This window comes from Lethenteron reissneri, chromosome 9 (genome assembly GCF_015708825.2).
Source record: "Lethenteron reissneri isolate LAM-NWPU_2019-01 chromosome 9, ASM1570882v1, whole genome shotgun sequence".
Lineage (NCBI taxonomy): Eukaryota > Metazoa > Chordata > Hyperoartia > Petromyzontiformes > Petromyzontidae > Lethenteron > Lethenteron reissneri.
In genome coordinates this window covers 6,770,069-6,787,577 of record NC_083787.1, presented here as the reverse complement: position 1 = coordinate 6,787,577, position 17,509 = coordinate 6,770,069, and the positions used below count along the sequence as shown (strand labels likewise).

Here is a 17,509-nt window from a genome sequence, read left to right as displayed (position 1 = left end):
AAAAAGCATACAACCAAATCCATAAGCGTTACCACTGTACCACCCTGCCTGCCACCCAAATGGATGCGTGAATTATTACTTAAACTGAATTTATGAACTGCTCGTTGTTGGGATACTTCAGAGAGGCTATATTTTGGAGATTTAAACAAATATTTAACGTCTGATGTCTCTACATTTCCCACTATACTCCTATCCTTAATAATTTACGATATTTTATGAATAAACAAGCACATTCTTAAACGCACAGAAATACTATGTTGTGCCGGAATGGAAAAATAAGTGAAAGGGGTTATAAATTTTCCATTTCTGGTATCAAGGAGAGGACCTTTGATGAAGTCTACCCAGACCCCAACACACGCACAAAAACATCTACCCCGGCTTACAAATCAGAGGTCCCTCTCACAACCCTTTAATGTATCATCAACGTGTTACCATGATCGTATGATAATTTAACGATACTCCTAAATGGTGGCAGTGCTAAGCCAGTATTGGAAATTCCATATACCCAGGGGTGGTGCCAGTCTAACCATACAATTAGCACTGATGATGTGCAGAGTAAACCACAATCAGCAACTTGAGCTCACAAGCTTCTGTTTGTAAATGAAGCATTCGAACCAAAGTGCCACCTGGCCAAACTTTGCCACCATCACCACCAAGCTCAAACATTGAAGGTTTTGACTTGAACTTCCGTGACTGCAGGAATTTATATTTTTGGTTCTTTCGGTAAAGTCACGTAAATAGAAAACAAAAGTAATAAAATAAAAGCAAAAAAAACCACGACGTTTCGATCGCAACACAAGCGGTCTTCATCAGACGCATGATGAAGTCCGCTTGTGTTGCGATCGAAACGTCGTGGGTTTTTTGCTTTTATTTTTAATTTTAATTTAATTTTACTATTTTTATTTTTTATCTACGTGACTTCACCGAAAGAACCAAGAATATTGAAGGTTTTTCCTAAACAAGCAAGTCGGAATGCTTACATCGTCTTCCTTGGATAAGCGAAAACCCATCCAGGCTACAGACAATATCTCAAGGGCTTAATGCCAACTCTGAGTCTGCCCACCTCTTTGCTACGTATCGCTCAGGAAGGGTCGCCCTCATTTTTCATTGCTTACCGCCTCTCCCCCCCATCCTTCTTTGTGACGCAGTCCGACCGGCGCTGTTAACACAACCCCATGCTACGACTGCATTGAAAGCCCGCGTTGAAAGCCTCGGTTCGCGTAAGTGGAGTTATTGGTTTTTGAAGGCCGTGGGGAAGAGCCTAAAGACCCGTACCGAGTTTATTTTCACAGAATCCTCAACCGGCCAAGTTAATTTTCACGTGGGCAAGCACCCGCGTGTGACGAGGCCGCGACTGGGGTGGTCTCAAATGAAATGCATATAATGTCCGTGTGCGGACCGCGCAGCGCAAGCGTGTACGTAAACACTTTAGTCATGCTCTATGGACAACGCCGTCGTGATGGCAAAGGATTGCTGTTCATCGGCGGCACAGACGCACGCACGCACGCGCGGGCGCGTTTATGAGGCGTATCTGCTTCGGAAGCAGCAATGCGCCTCCGAGGCGTTGACATTGTTGACGTTTATATTGTTGACGTTGACATTGTTCATTTACGTGCTATGAAGAAGGGACCCCCCATTGCCCAAGACGTTGCACACTGCAACTTTTTTTTTTCTTCCTGTTAAGGCCACAGTGTTGTTGAAGGAATCCGTTGAGTTGTTTTTTTTTTCTTTCGCTACGTTGTTGATGTGCACACGATTAGTGTAGGGTAGGAATGAGCGGGCGGCGCACGGCTACTTTATAATAAAACTAAGAGCGTCCTGGACGAGCCAGCTTTCAAGTGCGATCACTGGTTCAGCACACGAAGGCAGTGATGAAGCTTTACCGACTACTCAGGAGTTCATCTCTTCGCCCTATGCTGTGCGTGGACGGGGTGACATTTGGCTCTACAGTCTCGTTGTCTTACGAGGACACGTCTGACTGATGAGAAGCGGTGGAATTTAGATGAGTCAGAGGTCGCTGTGTATAAAACTATAAATCAATACTTTTTTTTACGTATTCAAAATAGAGAGTGCACGTCGCATCAATAAAGGCGTATCGGAGGGCTTTACGTAAAACATAATTCATATGAATGAACAACACTTCGACTTATTACAAGCCATTTATTTTAAAATAACCAAGCAATGTACCAGAGGCAATTTAATTTAAAACCAACACAAGCTTGATTCATAGTTTATTTTTGGGTTAGACCATGTGCCCATGTATCCCAATCCAAAACTCGACCATGAATCACAATACTTGCTGCAGAAACCTCATCTGTTAAGTTAATAAAAGCTGATAAACAAATGTGGTAACGTGGAAGGCATATGTACACGCACATGGAATAACAAGTTGATCGATTAAACGTTTCCTCGCTTCGAGTGTATGTATGTTGAACTTATTTCGTACTGTACGCAGCCAACCATGCTAATCAGCAATTAAACATAGCCTACTGCACACGACTGAGTGTGAATGTGGTGCATGTGCTTGTGCATAATGGCACAGAAGCAGCGAGTGTGGTGCCAGGCCTTCAACGACAATATTCCAATATAAAAATTGATGCCAATTGTTGAGTTTACTCGTGGTCTAAATCTGTTGTGTAACACACTTTTGAATATAGCGACAGATACATCCTGCATACCTTCAATTGCCTTTGTAGATGCGATTATAATGCTGTGCACGAATCGACTCAGGTTTGAATGAGTACACAGTGCTGGCCTTCATAGGTGCTCGCTAACAGCACTTGCTCCAACAACCTGCATAGGCGACATGGTTAGATCTTTGTCTTGAATGCAAGTTTGCTGGAGGGGGTTCACACTCTATAAGTGATTAAGTTTTATCTGAATCAGTCCTGGTCCTCCCCTAGGTCGACTCGGCCTTAAATGAGTACCTGACACAGTGTGCCAACATGAACACTGGGGAGACAAAGGTGGGCAGGCATTGTTCTCGCCACGCCTGCCACTTGCGGCCACCAAAGGTGCTCGCTAACAGCACGTATGACAAAAGTTGTATGACTTTACAGGGGATATTTATTTCCCATATCCCCTCCCTTTGATGCTGCTAATCCTGCATAATGCACGGGCATAAGTAGTACTAATCACATACCTGCATTTCCCATAAATATGCTAAATTCCTCTTGATATGCAAATTCCTTTGTCAAGGCGCTCTTCCCCCTCCAACCCAGTTTAAATATACGCTTTCAAGCCTAGTGGTGTTCATTCAGACGCTGTCTTTCTGACAGACCTGTTCTTCACCTGAGGACGGCTGCTTGCGTTGTGGCCGAAACGTCGTGAGAATTATTCTTTCGGTAAAGTCACGTAGAAGGGAAATAATAAAATAATAAAAATAAAACATATTAAAATAAAATTCTCACGACGTTTCGGCCACAACACAAGCAGCCGGCCTCAGCTGAAGAAGCAGAAACGTCGTGAGAATTTTATTTTATTATGTTTTATTTTTATTATTTTATTATTTCCATTCTACGTGACTTTACCGAAAGAACCAAGAAGATGAATTCCTGCAGTCACGAAAGAAGCTTTAAATCGAAAGATCTTTATTTTGTTTTGTGCATGTGTGTGTGTGCTTATATATATATATGTTCGTACTCACTTGTGTCCTGACTCATGAGCGATAGTGAAGGCGACTCCCAGTCCAGAGTCTTCATTCACCGTGCAGCTGCGGTACTTACTGCACATCCCGCTGATGGGCGCAAAGCCTGCACGGTGAGAAAACACGCGCACACACAGCACACAACACGACCAACAATAACAACAGTCGCCATTTGTCACTAGGTGACGGTGAAATTATCACCAAGCTCGTGTCAGGCTAAAGGCACTTGGAAGCCACAATGGAGCGTCAAAGGCTTTGCTGGCAGGAGGTCACGGGACAGACCCAGGTATCGTGGGTTGACAAAGACAAAGATCCCCCGTATAGCCTTAACAGACTGTTGAGGGCAAGTGCTGTTAGCGAGCACCTATGAAGGCCAGCACGGCTCACGAGGGGGTGGGTGGCCAGCACCACGCCCGGCCGCCTTTGTCTCCCCGGTGCTGATGCGTACACACTGCACGAGCTACTCATTTAAGGCTGAGTCAATCTAGGGGGGATCACCACGACTGGTTCAGATATTCATCACCGTTATTGGCACCGAGCGGGAAACCAATTCATGGTCACTGGGTTTGTAGCACAGTATGCTAACCACGACACTACCACTCCCCGTACACATACAACGACAAACATCTCCCGTATCGCCTGAACAGACTGTTGGGGCTAGTGTAGTTAGTGAGCAACTATGAAGGCCAGCACGGCTCACGAGGGGGTGGGTGGCCACCACCACGCCCGGCCGCCTTTGTCTCCCCAGTGGCGATGTTTACACATCGCACGGGGTACTCATTTAAGGCTGAGTCGACCTAGGGGAGGCCCAGGACCGGTTCAGATAATCGTCACTGGTGTTGACCGTGAGCGGTCAACACCAGTGTAGCACAGCGCGCTAACCGTTGCGCCATCGCTCCCCATACACACACACACGCATGTGCACACACACGCACACACACACATGTGCGCACACACGCACACAAACGCACGACCACTTAGTTCAAGTCTTGCACTCATGAATGCCCCACGTCCCGGCATAACAATAGCGATTCTCTCATGCTGCAGCAGGTGAGTTCTCCCAGTGTGTGATGTTGGGTGATGCCTCAGTGTTGTATCCTTTAAACACCTTATGCATCGGAAGCATTTCAATGCACCAGGGGCTCTTGGTTTAATCCCCGACCCCCCCCCCCCCCCCCTAGCGAAACATGAGTTTTCAAGAATAGTCTCCAAGCCAAGAGGGTGCTACAACAAAGTGCAGGAAGCCGAGGAGCAGGTACAAGTCGGAAAGAGGTTGACAGATCTGCAATTATAATAAATGACCTCAACTTGCAATGTGCCGCAGAGTCGTCGCTCCCTCCAGAAGGGCGAGAGCGACTCAAAGAGGCCCAAGGATCCCACCAAAGTCAGCGGCCACGCGGCAAGCCTGCGCCCAAGCACCCACCCAGCTCTGCGGTCCTCTACGTGTCAAGGCGTTGTCGGCCCATCGCTGAGCGGTCACACGCGAGAGGGGGATAACTCACGGGTGAGCGGGAGCAACAACTTCCCAGTGCAGATGCAACAGGTGGAGTCCGCGTGTTGCTGTGCCGCCGTCTGCCGGCGAGCCGGTGTGTGGCACCACCTCGACAGGAAGGGAGTTTTCCGCAACATCTGCGAGACCCCCCCCCCACCAACCCTTTCCTCCAGCGGGTGGATTACTGGCGTGCATAGAGCCACGACCGTCCCTGCCGAGACCTCTATGGCCACTAAGAGGATGACGGCTGCCGTGGCAAGCAAAAAGGCGGAATGCGAAGGTCAGAGCGGTGGTGGTGGTACCGAGGGTGTCGCACGGCTTGTTTTGCCAGGAGCAGATGTCCAAGCCGGTGAGGAGGATGGCGTGGTCGTGACGGGCACCGTTGCGGCCCGATACACCGGCCTGCCACTGGCAGAAGCTGCTGAGTGTCTGGTCGGCGTGGTGGGAGATCACGAGGCCCGGCTGAAACCAAACAAACAAACAACAACAACAACAACCCCCCCCCCCAGATAGTTTTGTGATGAACTGTTGGGGAGGTCGAGTGATGTTTGTGAGCGCCCATAAAGGCTGGCACGTACATATGTACGTTGAATTTCTTTTGCGCCGTACGTAGCCAACCGTGCTAATCGGAGGTGCGGTGGAAGTGCTGATCGTGTTGATGGTGAAATCGGGGGGGGGGCGGGGGGGTGGGGTGAATGTCCCCCTAAGTTTCATGGACTTGCGTGCAATGTTATGAATTTGAAATCTGTGGTCGAGCAAACGGTCTGTGCTGGTTGGGGTTGCTTTATTCACGATTCTAGGTGGGATGAAGTATATCGGTTGGGCAAGAAATTGGCACGGCACACGAGCGGGGTGGGAGGGGAGGGACAGCACTACGCCCGGCCGCCTTTGTCTCCCCAGTGCCGATGTTTACACGCGGCATCAGGTTCTCGTTTAAGGCTTAAGTCGTCGGCCCGGGGGGAAGGCCCGGGACCAGTTCTGATAATCCCTCACCACTGAGTCACGGCAGGTCACCGGGTTCGTAGCGCAGTACGTGAACCACTTTGCCACCACCACCACCACACACGCGCACGTGCGTCCAAACGCATGGAGAAAGCAACCACCCCCCCCCCCCCCCCCCCTATTTATCCTCAGAGACGGTCGCATACATACATGCATGTGTGTGTGTTTGCAGGCACACATGGAATCGTTTTACTCTTCCGTTAACTGTCATTTGAAGGTGGCTGGGGCTGCTCGAGGGGGGTGGGCGGGCAAATGCTGCGCCAATTGCCCCGAGCGAACGCGGTGTCGAGCCACAACCCTCGGCTCACATCGCGGGGTGAAACCGGCGTCTCTCTTGTGAGCGCCCGCGTGTGTGTGTGTGTGCGTGCGTGTGTGTGTGCGTGTGTGTGTGTGACAGGCTTTGACATTCTCCGCACGATCACTAATTATTGCACAGAAGAAAGCATTGTCAGAAAAAATATGAGAATAGTGGTTACACTTCGTTCGGTCAACCGGTCCCTCTTTACACAAAACTCAGGGGGGGACCAGGATATACAAAAAACAGACCCACCATTGAAGGGATCTGGAATAAAATCCCCTTGGGCCCCTCCTGAGACATTTCATTCGACAACTGATTATTTTTTTGCTTGTTTGTATATAGATCGACAAACCCCGAACGCGCTTGTTTCACTTGCCTGCATTGATGGCCAATGTGACAGATCGCATGTGACTACGGCGCGGACCGTGGTATCGGCGGAAATGTGAAAATGTCAGATACCGGAACAACTTTGGCACTGGGGGGGGGGGGGGGGGGTGACATGTGCCCCCCCAATGATTCGATCGAAATCCTTAATTTCGATTGGATCATTCGGGTTTATTAGTAATACATCGGCATTTTGCGACCCCCACTGCCACTGTGTAGCATATTATTACGTGCCAGGGACTCTATGAGATGATAGGACAATAGTCTGAGTCCATAATTGCCAATAAGTAACGGCAAAGCAGTTATAAGTGACTCACAGAATTGTGCGCAGTTGCGTATACAGCACACGACTTCCCTGAAGGCATTCACCTTTAGCGAGCGCGATGCCGATCACACACGGTTCGAATTCGACCCTCGATCAATGACCACGCCATCGCCGCACACGTGTCGAATTAAAAGCAAGGGACAAGTCCTTACTCACTAACAACTCCTATAATTTTGCATTGCTGGAGGGGTTGCCCCCCCCCCCTACCTGAAAATCCTGCCTCCGCCATTGATCTTTGGAAAATGGCCGTCACCCCACCGTACTGCATCAGGCGTGGGCGGTCAATTGGTCAGGGCGGGTAATTTGTGAGGGTCGGATATGCGACACTGTGGTTCTGTGCAATTCAAGTGAAATCAAAACGTGCGTCTCCGTTCACGCAAATGATAGGGGGGGGGTGGGTGGGGGGGGGTGCTAATTTCCACACGAGAAAGTGGTGGAAACTCCACGATCGCGTGTCAGGCAGCCGTCTGCCGACTTCCACGAACGCGACGGCCGGTTTACGTAAAGACCAACGGTTGCATACTCTTTGGTTCTTTCGGTAAAGTCACGTAGGTATAAAAAAATGAAATAAATTTTATCACGACGTTTCGGGCGCAGCACAAGCGTCCGTCATCAGGTCATCAGGTGGGACAACCACAGCAAGAAACATGCCAGGGATGACTCTATGAGATGATACGCAATTGCTGTGGTTGTACCACCTGATGACGGGCGCTTGTGTTGCGCCCGAAACGTCGTGATAAATTTTATTTCATTTTTTATACCTACGTGACTTTACCGAAAGAACCAAAGAGTATGGATCCCTGCAGTCACGAAAACTTCAAATCTAGATTCAACGGTTGCGTTCAACACGACTTCCCTCGAGTGTGAGGGCGCACTCTGCGACGCCAACGACGCGAATGATGAGGCCGTTTTGTTTTCGAAACGTTTTCTTTTTGTTGCCTTCCACGGTAGCACCGCGACACCCACTGCGACACACGGCGAATCAGGTGTTCGCCGTTCACCCGAACCGTGAAAGCCGCTCTGCGTCTCCAGGGATTAATATAATTCTCTGCACGCCAACCCCTTGCGGACGTAAGCATATCGCTCCGTCAGCACACAAAGTCTCGGTTGATTGAGTGTGGCACTGGCACGTTCTATTTTCCTTCTTACTCTTAAATCCATTTTGACTTCCTGTACCGCATTGCACATGTGGCCTTTACGTACGCAAGACCACACACTGCCTCGGTATTTATTGTCGAGAATTCCCGGGATTCCTTCATTGTGTAGAGTTATTTCAAAGCGATGAAGGTTTAGAGCTGAAGACTGAGCAGAGGTGCTAGACAATGCGTATGAATTCAGTGGCGTTATTCCCACATCCCCGTCGGCTATTCTCCGGGTATTCCAGTTTCCTCCTGCATGTGAAATTATTCACGCAAGGAATTTACACATTTTCCCAGGCACGACCTACCTGAAAAAGGGATTTGAGACCCATTTTATGACATGTTACGTATGTAAATAATAACAATGTAAAATGCTTGACTTAACCGCTGGCGAATGCTACCTTTCGTCTAGCTTGTGTTAACGTGCTTATATTCTACCACCACTGCTTCACGTAGCTGTCAATCTGTTCCAACTTGTCTGCCAGCTCAAACGAGCACAGTGGTCGAGTTAAACTCTGTTACTTTGAGCCAGAGGAGGAAATTCCACATTCCTACTTTGCGGGCTAATATATCACTGTCGATAGAATGGTACTTATTTCATCGACCACTGATCATTGACATGATGGGCAAAGTCTCACCCCTGATCAGGGGCGGTTTCTTCATTAGGGCGATTGGGCGACGCACCACCAATGTCATTCAACCACAGTCACGCTAGCCGTCACTGTCAGCCTCTAGATATAGTCCAATCAGCGTCATGTCACGTTTTGTGGAGTACCGCCTCTTTTGGGGCGATTTCACTCCGGCTGAGAATCGCCCCGAGTGGCCCCATAGACTTACATTCAAAGATGTTTTTTTTCGAACGGGGGCGCTCCCATGCATTCTCTATGGCTTCCGGGAGGGCGAGCCCTAACGTGCTTACGTCATCATACGTGCTAACGTCATCCTACATAAGCACGTTTCATCCAACAATATAATTTATCGCTACCTAGTGGAATCTTTAATAAAATAAACTTGAGTGGTTTGTTTTAATAGTGAGTATATAAACAAACAAGATGTATTGTAAGAGTCACTTTATTTTTCATTAATATTAAAGAAGTGAAGTTGCCTTTACATGCTTAAGCTGTTAATTTATTCATTGCATGGGTGGACCTTATCCTTATCAATCATCCAGACATTTGCCCCCCCTGAGAGATTTTGCAGGAGCCGCCACTGCCCCTGATAGGAATTCGAACTTACAACCCCTCCAATTGTTAGTCAAGTTGTTGAACCCAACATTGCCACAATGGTGGCGATATTGGAATGGAACAAACTGAAGTAGCAATCATTGAGATATTGTCGGCATCGCTTTATTCGAGTGTGTCGCCTGCTAAGTGTAAGGTCACAAGCAGCACGCAGCGCACCTTCCATCGAACCACCCCGCACTTACACTGAGGAATCAACACAGCTCTACATTCTGAACGCGGTAAAAACACTGCAGATGAATACTTTTGATAATGACTGCTCGCAGCTTCGCCATATCCCAAAAAAAAAATCCACAAACCCAACGCTTGACACTATAACTTTATTAGCTAATTCTGCCAAGATCGAGTCAACCAATTCCTCGATGGAAACCTAATGCTTGCACTTATGAGCAGATTCATAGACTCGTGTCTGTGAAGTACCGGTGAAGACGCTTGACGCCGAGGTTGAGGCACACGTATATTTATTTCACAATACGACAGTGGGCATATACACACTCGAGGGGGTATCGGCCCCCTCACCCGTATAACTCGGGATACACCCCTAGCTAACTCTGTCCTAGCCCCGAATCCTCCACTAATGGGCTAGGGGAGGCTAACTGGCCCGACACTGGTAAGTCGGGCCCGGTACCCGGAGTTCCAGACCAGCTCTTACAAGAGCACCGGCTCTGGCTTTCGGGACCACGCCGCTGGCTCAGTCCTGTCCGGCCCTGAAAAGGACATCGAACTAGGGGAGTCCAGGGCTCTATCTAAGACGTCTTCAGTCTTCTTCCCTTAGCTTAAACATAACTGACTCGAGCCCTTTGAACATCCCCTTTTATACCCAACCCCTCCCTGAGGGGTGGGGCCCCGGGGGATCATAACGTTCGAACCAGCCCCCCCCCAGGGTGTCTGGCTCGGACGTCGTAGAGGGCACCTCCTCGTGCACTTACGTAGCCCCGCCCACTGTGTTTGTTTTCCATAGGCTGCCATGCATAACGGGCCCTCTCTTTAACACCCCTACATCACCCCCCCCCCCCCCCCCCCCCGCATAGCTTGCAGCCGTCCCGGCTGCCAACATACAAAAATGACAATAAAAGTGCATTTACACCTTGACCGCGCGTGTGCCTCACTATTTTTCAACAATAACAAGAACAGCAACAAGAACACAACAAAATGCAACAGCAAGAAGAGAAAACAACCCGACGCACCCCCCCTTGAATAAATACGAATTCCGTAAAAAAAACAACCTATATACAATTTGCAGGGAACCCACCATACACACAACACCAGGTGAACCCAACGTATGTACATTTCAATGGGCAGGGAACACACCACCCACACAACACACAATGAACCCAACATATGTACATTCAATGGGCAGGGAACACACCACCCACACAACACACGATGAACACAACCTATGTACACATCTTCCGGCCTCATAACAGTCTGCGCATTTTTGCGCGCGTCCTTGCAGCGGGCCCCTCACACGGGGTAACCCCGGGTGGCGGACCGTCAGGTGGCAATTGTCCGTCCCGGAGTGAGTCCTCATCCGATGCCGCGCGACCGTCGGTATCCCCAGGAGGGGTGGTCGGGCGTGAGCCCGTCAGTCCTGATGCACCTGGAGGTGGCACGGCCGGCAAGGCATTAGGTGAGAACGACGGAGACGGACCCAATGAGTCGGTCGACCCCCCACACGTTTGGCCACGCATGTGTGAAGTGGGTTTGTGTACCGCAACGAAGGGTTTTAACCTAGAGGGGTGCACGAACCATCGCCGCTTCCCCCATTTAATGCGCACGCACTGTGGTCGCAAAACTTCGACCACCTCCACAGGGCCCCGCCACGGCCGCACCAGCTTAGAGGAGGTAGCCAGTGGCACTTGGGGACAGTGCAGCCATGCCTTGTCCCCCGGCTTCCACTGTATCATGTGCGCCCGACCCAGCCTGAGGCGCTCATTCGCCTTTTGACGGAGGTCCGAGTTTAGCATTGCAGCATCCCGCGCCTCTGTTAATTTGGCCAGATTAAATTTGACGTGGTCAGCCAATTTAGTTTTCCCTTGCGGCTCGGGGATCTGCAGCTGGGCGCGAACAGGCGGGTCGGGTTCGCGACCGTACATGAGGTAAAAGGGGGAAAATCCCGTAGCTGCATGGGGTGCCATCCAGTATGCCGCCAAGACCCCTTGAATATGCAGGTCCCAGTCAGTCTGTGAGTCCGAGACCTGCTGTGACATCATTGACGTAATGGTGCGATGCAGGCGCTCGACCATCCCGTCAGTTTGCGGGTGATACGGGGAGGTACGAATTTTCTTCGTGCCTAGGAGGTCACAGACTTGTTTGAGTAATTTACCGGAAAAATTTCTGCCCTGGTCGGTCAGCAGCCGCTCCGGAGCACCTTTGTCCAGGACGTATCCCTGAACAAAGGCCTCCACGATGGCTGCTGCCGACTGGTTGGCCAGGGGCCAGGCCATAGGCCAGCGTGTCAAATACTCGACACCAGTCAACAAATACCTATTGCCCCTGGGGGTGGCGGGAAATGGGCCCAAAATGTCCAGCGCGACAAGCTCATTTATTCTGGACACTTTGATCGATTGCAAGGGCGGGTTAGACTCCCGCGCCGGCGGTTTCCGTTGCGCACACCGAGGGCATGATCCCAATAGATCCCCAACATCCCTCGTCATGCCAGGCCAAAAAAAATCAAGTTGTAGCAGTGCAAGAGTCTTTTGGGTCCCCAGGTGTAATAGGCGCTCATGCGCGGCCCACACCACCTTGCCTCGCAACCCAGAAGGGACCACCAGCCGATGTCGCTGGGATTTGCCGTCCCAATGCATCAGCAGACCTTGCACCATTTCCCATGCATCCGAATCACCCTTCACACGCCCAGCACCCCCGACGCGACGACGCCACCCGAGGAAGGAGGTATCCTCCATTTGGAGGCGCCCCCATTCAGTGACGGGCAACCCCAACAGGGAATCTCTTCCCTGTTGTTCGATCGAATTAGTAACCAATGGTTCGTCGTCGTCGGTGGCTGCCAAGATCGGAACCGATGCGTCCCCTGAAGGCCTGCAACGTCCCGACCCCAGGAGGCATGCACATTCGGAGGTGGTTGGCATGCGCGACAGAGCGTCCGCATTCGTATGGCGAACGCCCTTACGGTAGGTGGTTTCAAAATCAAAGTCCTGGAGAACCTCCAACCATCGAGACAACTGTCCCGATGGTTGTTGAACTCGCAGGGCATACTGTAGTGCCGCATGATCTGTGCGGGCGGTGAAATGCCGACCGTACAGATATGGGCGATACTGTTGGATGAAATAGACAATTGCCAACAGTTCCCTACGGGTGACACAATATCTTTGCTCCGCAGGAGACAACACCCGACAACCGTACGCGACCACCCGTTCCACGCCATCAACCACCTGGGAAAGCACACCCCCAATACCCGTGTTGCTTGCATCGGTGTCGAGCAAAAAGGGCTTAGAAAAATCTGGGTAAATCAAGGGAGGGGCTTTTACCAGGGCGTCCCGAAGGGAGCAGAAAGCAGCCTCCTCCTCTTGACCCCAGTGGAACCGAACCCCTTTAGATGTTAAAGCGTGCAGGGGTTTTGCAATTGTCGCAAAATCAGCGACGAACCGTCGGTAATACGACGCGAACCCAATGAAACTCCTGACCTCTCCCACCGAGGTGGGAGTCGGCCAGGAGCTGACACACTGCGTTTTGGCGGGATCGGTAGCAATACCTGAGCGTCCCACGATGTGCCCCAAATAACGCACCGAATCGCGCAACAAATGGCATTTTTGGGGCTTGAATTTCAAATTAGCAGCCCGCATCTTTAGGAAAACCGCCCGCAACCTCTGGAGATGTTCGTCAAAAGTTTTACTAAAGACGATAACGTCATCCAAATAAATGAGGCACGACTCCCATTGCAATCCAGCCAAAACCAATTCCATCAAACGCTGGAAAGTTGCCGGCGCTGAGTGTAAGCCCATCGGCAACCGGTTGAATTGGAACAGGCCATGCGGTGTACGGAAAGCAGTTTTAGGCTTTGAATCATCGTCCAGAGGAAGCTGCCAAAATCCCGAAAGTAAATCCAGTGTGGAAAAGAATCGCGCTCCCGCCAGGGCGTCCAGCGATTCATCCATCCGAGGGAGCGGGTATGCGTCGGCAACCGAAATTTTGTTAAGACGCCGGAAATCAACGCAAAACCGCAACGAACCGTCCTGCTTTTTAACCAGGACGATCGGCGCTCCCCAAGGGCTGGTGGAAGGAGAAATGATGTCGGCGGCCAACATGTCATCAACAGCCGATTTGACATGGTCCTTTTCGGCAGGACTCAACCGAAACGGATTTTGGCGAATTGGCGCGCTGTCACCCGTGTCAATATGGTGACGCAGCAGGTGAGTACAACCCAAATCGTATTTATTCCGACTAAAAACGTCGGAAAATTCCCGCAGTAGTGTTTTAAGTTGTTGACGCTCTGAATCTGACAGGTCCGTCGATCCCGCACAAAGCGCCTCGAGCCACCCTTCATCGCTGTCCGAATGCGGTCGCGGCGCAGGGACAACGCTGACGTGATTTGCGACGGGTTCCTCACATGGCACCGGCGTTGCGTGAGCAAGCACGGTCCCCTGTGGGACCACCACCGTCTGCGAGCCCACATTGAGGACCGCGATGAAGGGTTCACCGTCCCCTCTTACTATGGTCTGGGCCGGAAGTAAATGAGGTCCACTAACCCCGGCCCTAGACGGCCCCAGCAGAACCCCTTGGGCCCCAACACCCTTAGCGAAGGGCCGCCGAAGTTTCAAGGGAATCAACATTTGCGCCCCCGGAGGTACGCGCACCGTTCTCTCTACGAATGCCGGCACCGTCGCGAACGCCATCCGAGTCGTAACAGGCGATGGCAGAAACGCCATGCGTCTGCCCGACGGGAGCTCAATACATCCCTGGTCGATCAATATCCTAATCGGCATTTTGGCCAGGAAGTCCGTCCCCAGCAGGCACGGAACCGCCAGCGAGGAGGAAACAAAAATCGGCCCAGACAATTTAATATCCCCAATACAAATTTGGGCACGAATTTGTCCGATGATGCCAAGTGAGCCCCCGTTAGCCGCATAGAATGGTACGTTAACAGGCATCAAAGGACGACTCCGGACAGGGAGAATATTGTAAATCAACTCCGAAATAATGGTCGCCGATGCTCCCGTATCGACCAGGATGCGCACTTCAACCCCGTCGATGTGCCCCACAACGGCCGACGACCCCGACGATGCGGCTACCACACGATTGGCCAGCACGGACCACTGGCCGGGTTCGATATGAGTACCCGGGGTGGTGCGTGATGGTGCGATGGTGCGCGATATCGGCCCCCCTCTCGTTGCGGTGTTTGAGTGCGTGACGGGTGTGTGCGTGGGCCAACCATGTGGGGTGCCGCGACTCGCCGGGTTATGATAGTGGAGCTTGTGATGAGGCCCGTCGTCCCGTTGAGGTGTCGTCCCGCGCTGTCGAGGAGCGCAGCACCCCGAGGCGACGTGGCCCCGGACGCCGCAGTTGAAACACCGCGGGAGCGCCGTTGGAGGAGACGGATGGTTGAAACGGCCCGGCCCGTCCCGGCCCGACCGTGCTCCTGTCGCCTGTTGCGGTCGGTGGTCGACGGCGTAGAGCTCCTCCGTCGGAATGGTGGCTGCAGCCACCGCACGCCCCGCCGATGCCCTGCTGGCTTTCCGCCGCAGTGACAGGAGGTTGGCGTGGAGGAGCCGCGCCGCCTGGAGCGATGTCATCTCCTCGTCCTCCCGGGCGACGACCGCGATGTCAAGGTCGTCTGCCAGGAGGAGGATCTTCTCCGTGACCATCGCGTCCACGCCGTCGTCGTCCATACGAGGGAAGGCCGACTTAGCCATCGCCAGGAGGCTCGTCCGATATGCTAGGGGCGACTCCTTCTCACCCCGCTTGCGGTCGTAAAATTGCTGTCGGCATTCAGCCGATGGTCCATAGACCCCGCCCAGCAGCTGTAGTGCCATCGGTAACGTAGACCGCTTCTCTCTCGGCGCCGATGTGCAGGCGGCGAGCGCGTCGCCGTCGAGGAGCGCCGGCAGCGCGCAGAGAGCCTCCTCATCGGACCATTTCGCCATCTCCTGATGGGCGAGGAAACGTCGGCGAAAACCGGCCCAGTCCCCCTCCGCGCCGATGAACTCCTTCAGCGGGGGCAGTCTCTGATGAAGCGCAGCGGTCGTTGTGGACTCCCGCAGGCTGATGTCACCACCACTCGGCTGTGCGTCGGTGCGAACGGCCGATGGGATCGCCTGTCGCGCTTGTGATGACGTTGCAGCTTCAGCGACGGCGATGTCGGAGCGGATGTCTAGGCTGGCCACGCCCCGAACAGCTGTAGCGTCGATGGCGGGAATTTCAAATTCGGACTGCTCCGAAATGGCGGGAAGGCGCCCTGGTCGTTGGCTCGCCTCGCCCCGTGTTGGATCACCGGCCCCTAGTCGCGTGATGGTCTCCAGCGTGGCGGCAGCGGCATACAGCAGCTCCGCCAGCCTCCCGTGAGCCAGCCGTAACGCGTCTGGCTGCGGCCCCTCTTCATTTCGATGCCCCGGTAAGGAGGCGTCAGGCCCCGGCTGCACCTTGTCTTGTGGAGCCGTCTCGGGCTCGACGATCTCGGCAGTGTCTTCCTCCTGCGGTACTTTGGCCCGCGCTGTTTTCCGCGTGTCCATGTTCGAATTACTTCTGACACCAGTTGAAGTACCGGTGAAGACGCTTGACGCCGAGGTTGAGGCACACGTATATTTATTTCACAATACGACAGTGGGCATATACACACTCGAGGGGGTATCGGCCCCCTCACCCGTATAACTCGGGATACACCCCTAGCTAACTCTGTCCTAGCCCCGAATCCTCCACTAATGGGCTAGGGGAGGCTAACTGGCCCGACACTGGTAAGTCGGGCCCGGTACCCGGAGTTCCAGACCAGCTCTTACAAGAGCACCGGCTCTGGCTTTCGGGACCACGCCGCTGGCTCAGTCCTGTCCGGCCCTGAAAAGGACATCGAACTAGGGGAGTCCAGGGCTCTATCTAAGACGTCTTCAGTCTTCTTCCCTTAGCTTAAACATAACTGACTCGAGCCCTTTGAACATCCCCTTTTATACCCAACCCCTCCCTGAGGGGTGGGGCCCCGGGGGATCATAACGTTCGAACCAGCCCCCCCCCAGGGTGTCTGGCTCGGACGTCGTAGAGGGCACCTCCTCGTGCACTTACGTAGCCCCGCCCACTGTGTTTGTTTTCCATAGGCTGCCATGCATAACGGGCCCTCTCTTTAACACCCCTACATCTGCATCTGATCAAACGACCGCTGTGCCCATCAAAGAGAGCGCTGCTCAATGGTCGGTACTCAACACCCGTTGGGGGCTTTGATCGTATTTTAAACAAGCCGTTGGTTTCACAGAAGCATAACCAATGAAAGTGACGTTCCTCAGGCCACTTGGGTTGGCTGTGAAATTAATCACGGTTTTAGAAAAGAAGGGGGGGGAAATGAAAGCCGAGGTCACGGCGGTATTATGCCGGCGTTATTCTCCAAGCGATGGTCAGGAAAAAGGGCCCTTGCGAGAGAAACCTGTAATATTTTAGCCCCAAAATATAGCAATTCTGGGAATTTCGAAATTAAAGATATTTGACATTTGGACATGTTTTTGCGCATGTGCATGCACGCAAAGTCACCAGAGTGCCTGGCGCGCACACGCACCAATCACACGCACATACAAACAAGCGCATGCGCCCGCACGCTCACACGCGCAAACACATCACACGCACGCTCATGCACGCGCACACACACACACTCATGCTAACGCGCAAACACACGCACACACGCAAGCGCACGTGCACACAAACGCACACACGCCCATGCACACGCAAACACACACACGCTCATGCACGCGCACACACACACTCATGCTCACGTGCAAACACACGCATGCTCACGTGCAAACACACGCACACACGCAAGCTCACGTGCA

At 52.2% G+C, this 17,509-nt stretch overlaps 1 protein-coding gene across 3 annotated transcripts in view; it reads right to left on the bottom strand.

The window, feature by feature from the left end:
• The window catches only part of LOC133340501 (A disintegrin and metalloproteinase with thrombospondin motifs 18-like), a 119,540-nt gene that overhangs the window by 53,559 nt on the left and 48,472 nt on the right, over positions 1–17,509 (bottom strand). For all 3 annotated transcript variants that reach the window (XR_009754906.1, XM_061548802.1, XM_061548803.1), the window contains 2 exons: positions 5,441–5,600; positions 3,647–3,752 (listed from right to left, as the gene is read on the bottom strand). Coding sequence is in view for 2 of the 3 variants with exons in the window: in XM_061548802.1 (XP_061404786.1) it covers positions 3,647–3,752; positions 5,441–5,600 (266 nt within the window). In the remaining variant the exon portion in view is untranslated. The remainder of the gene's footprint in view (positions 1–3,646; positions 3,753–5,440; positions 5,601–17,509) is intronic.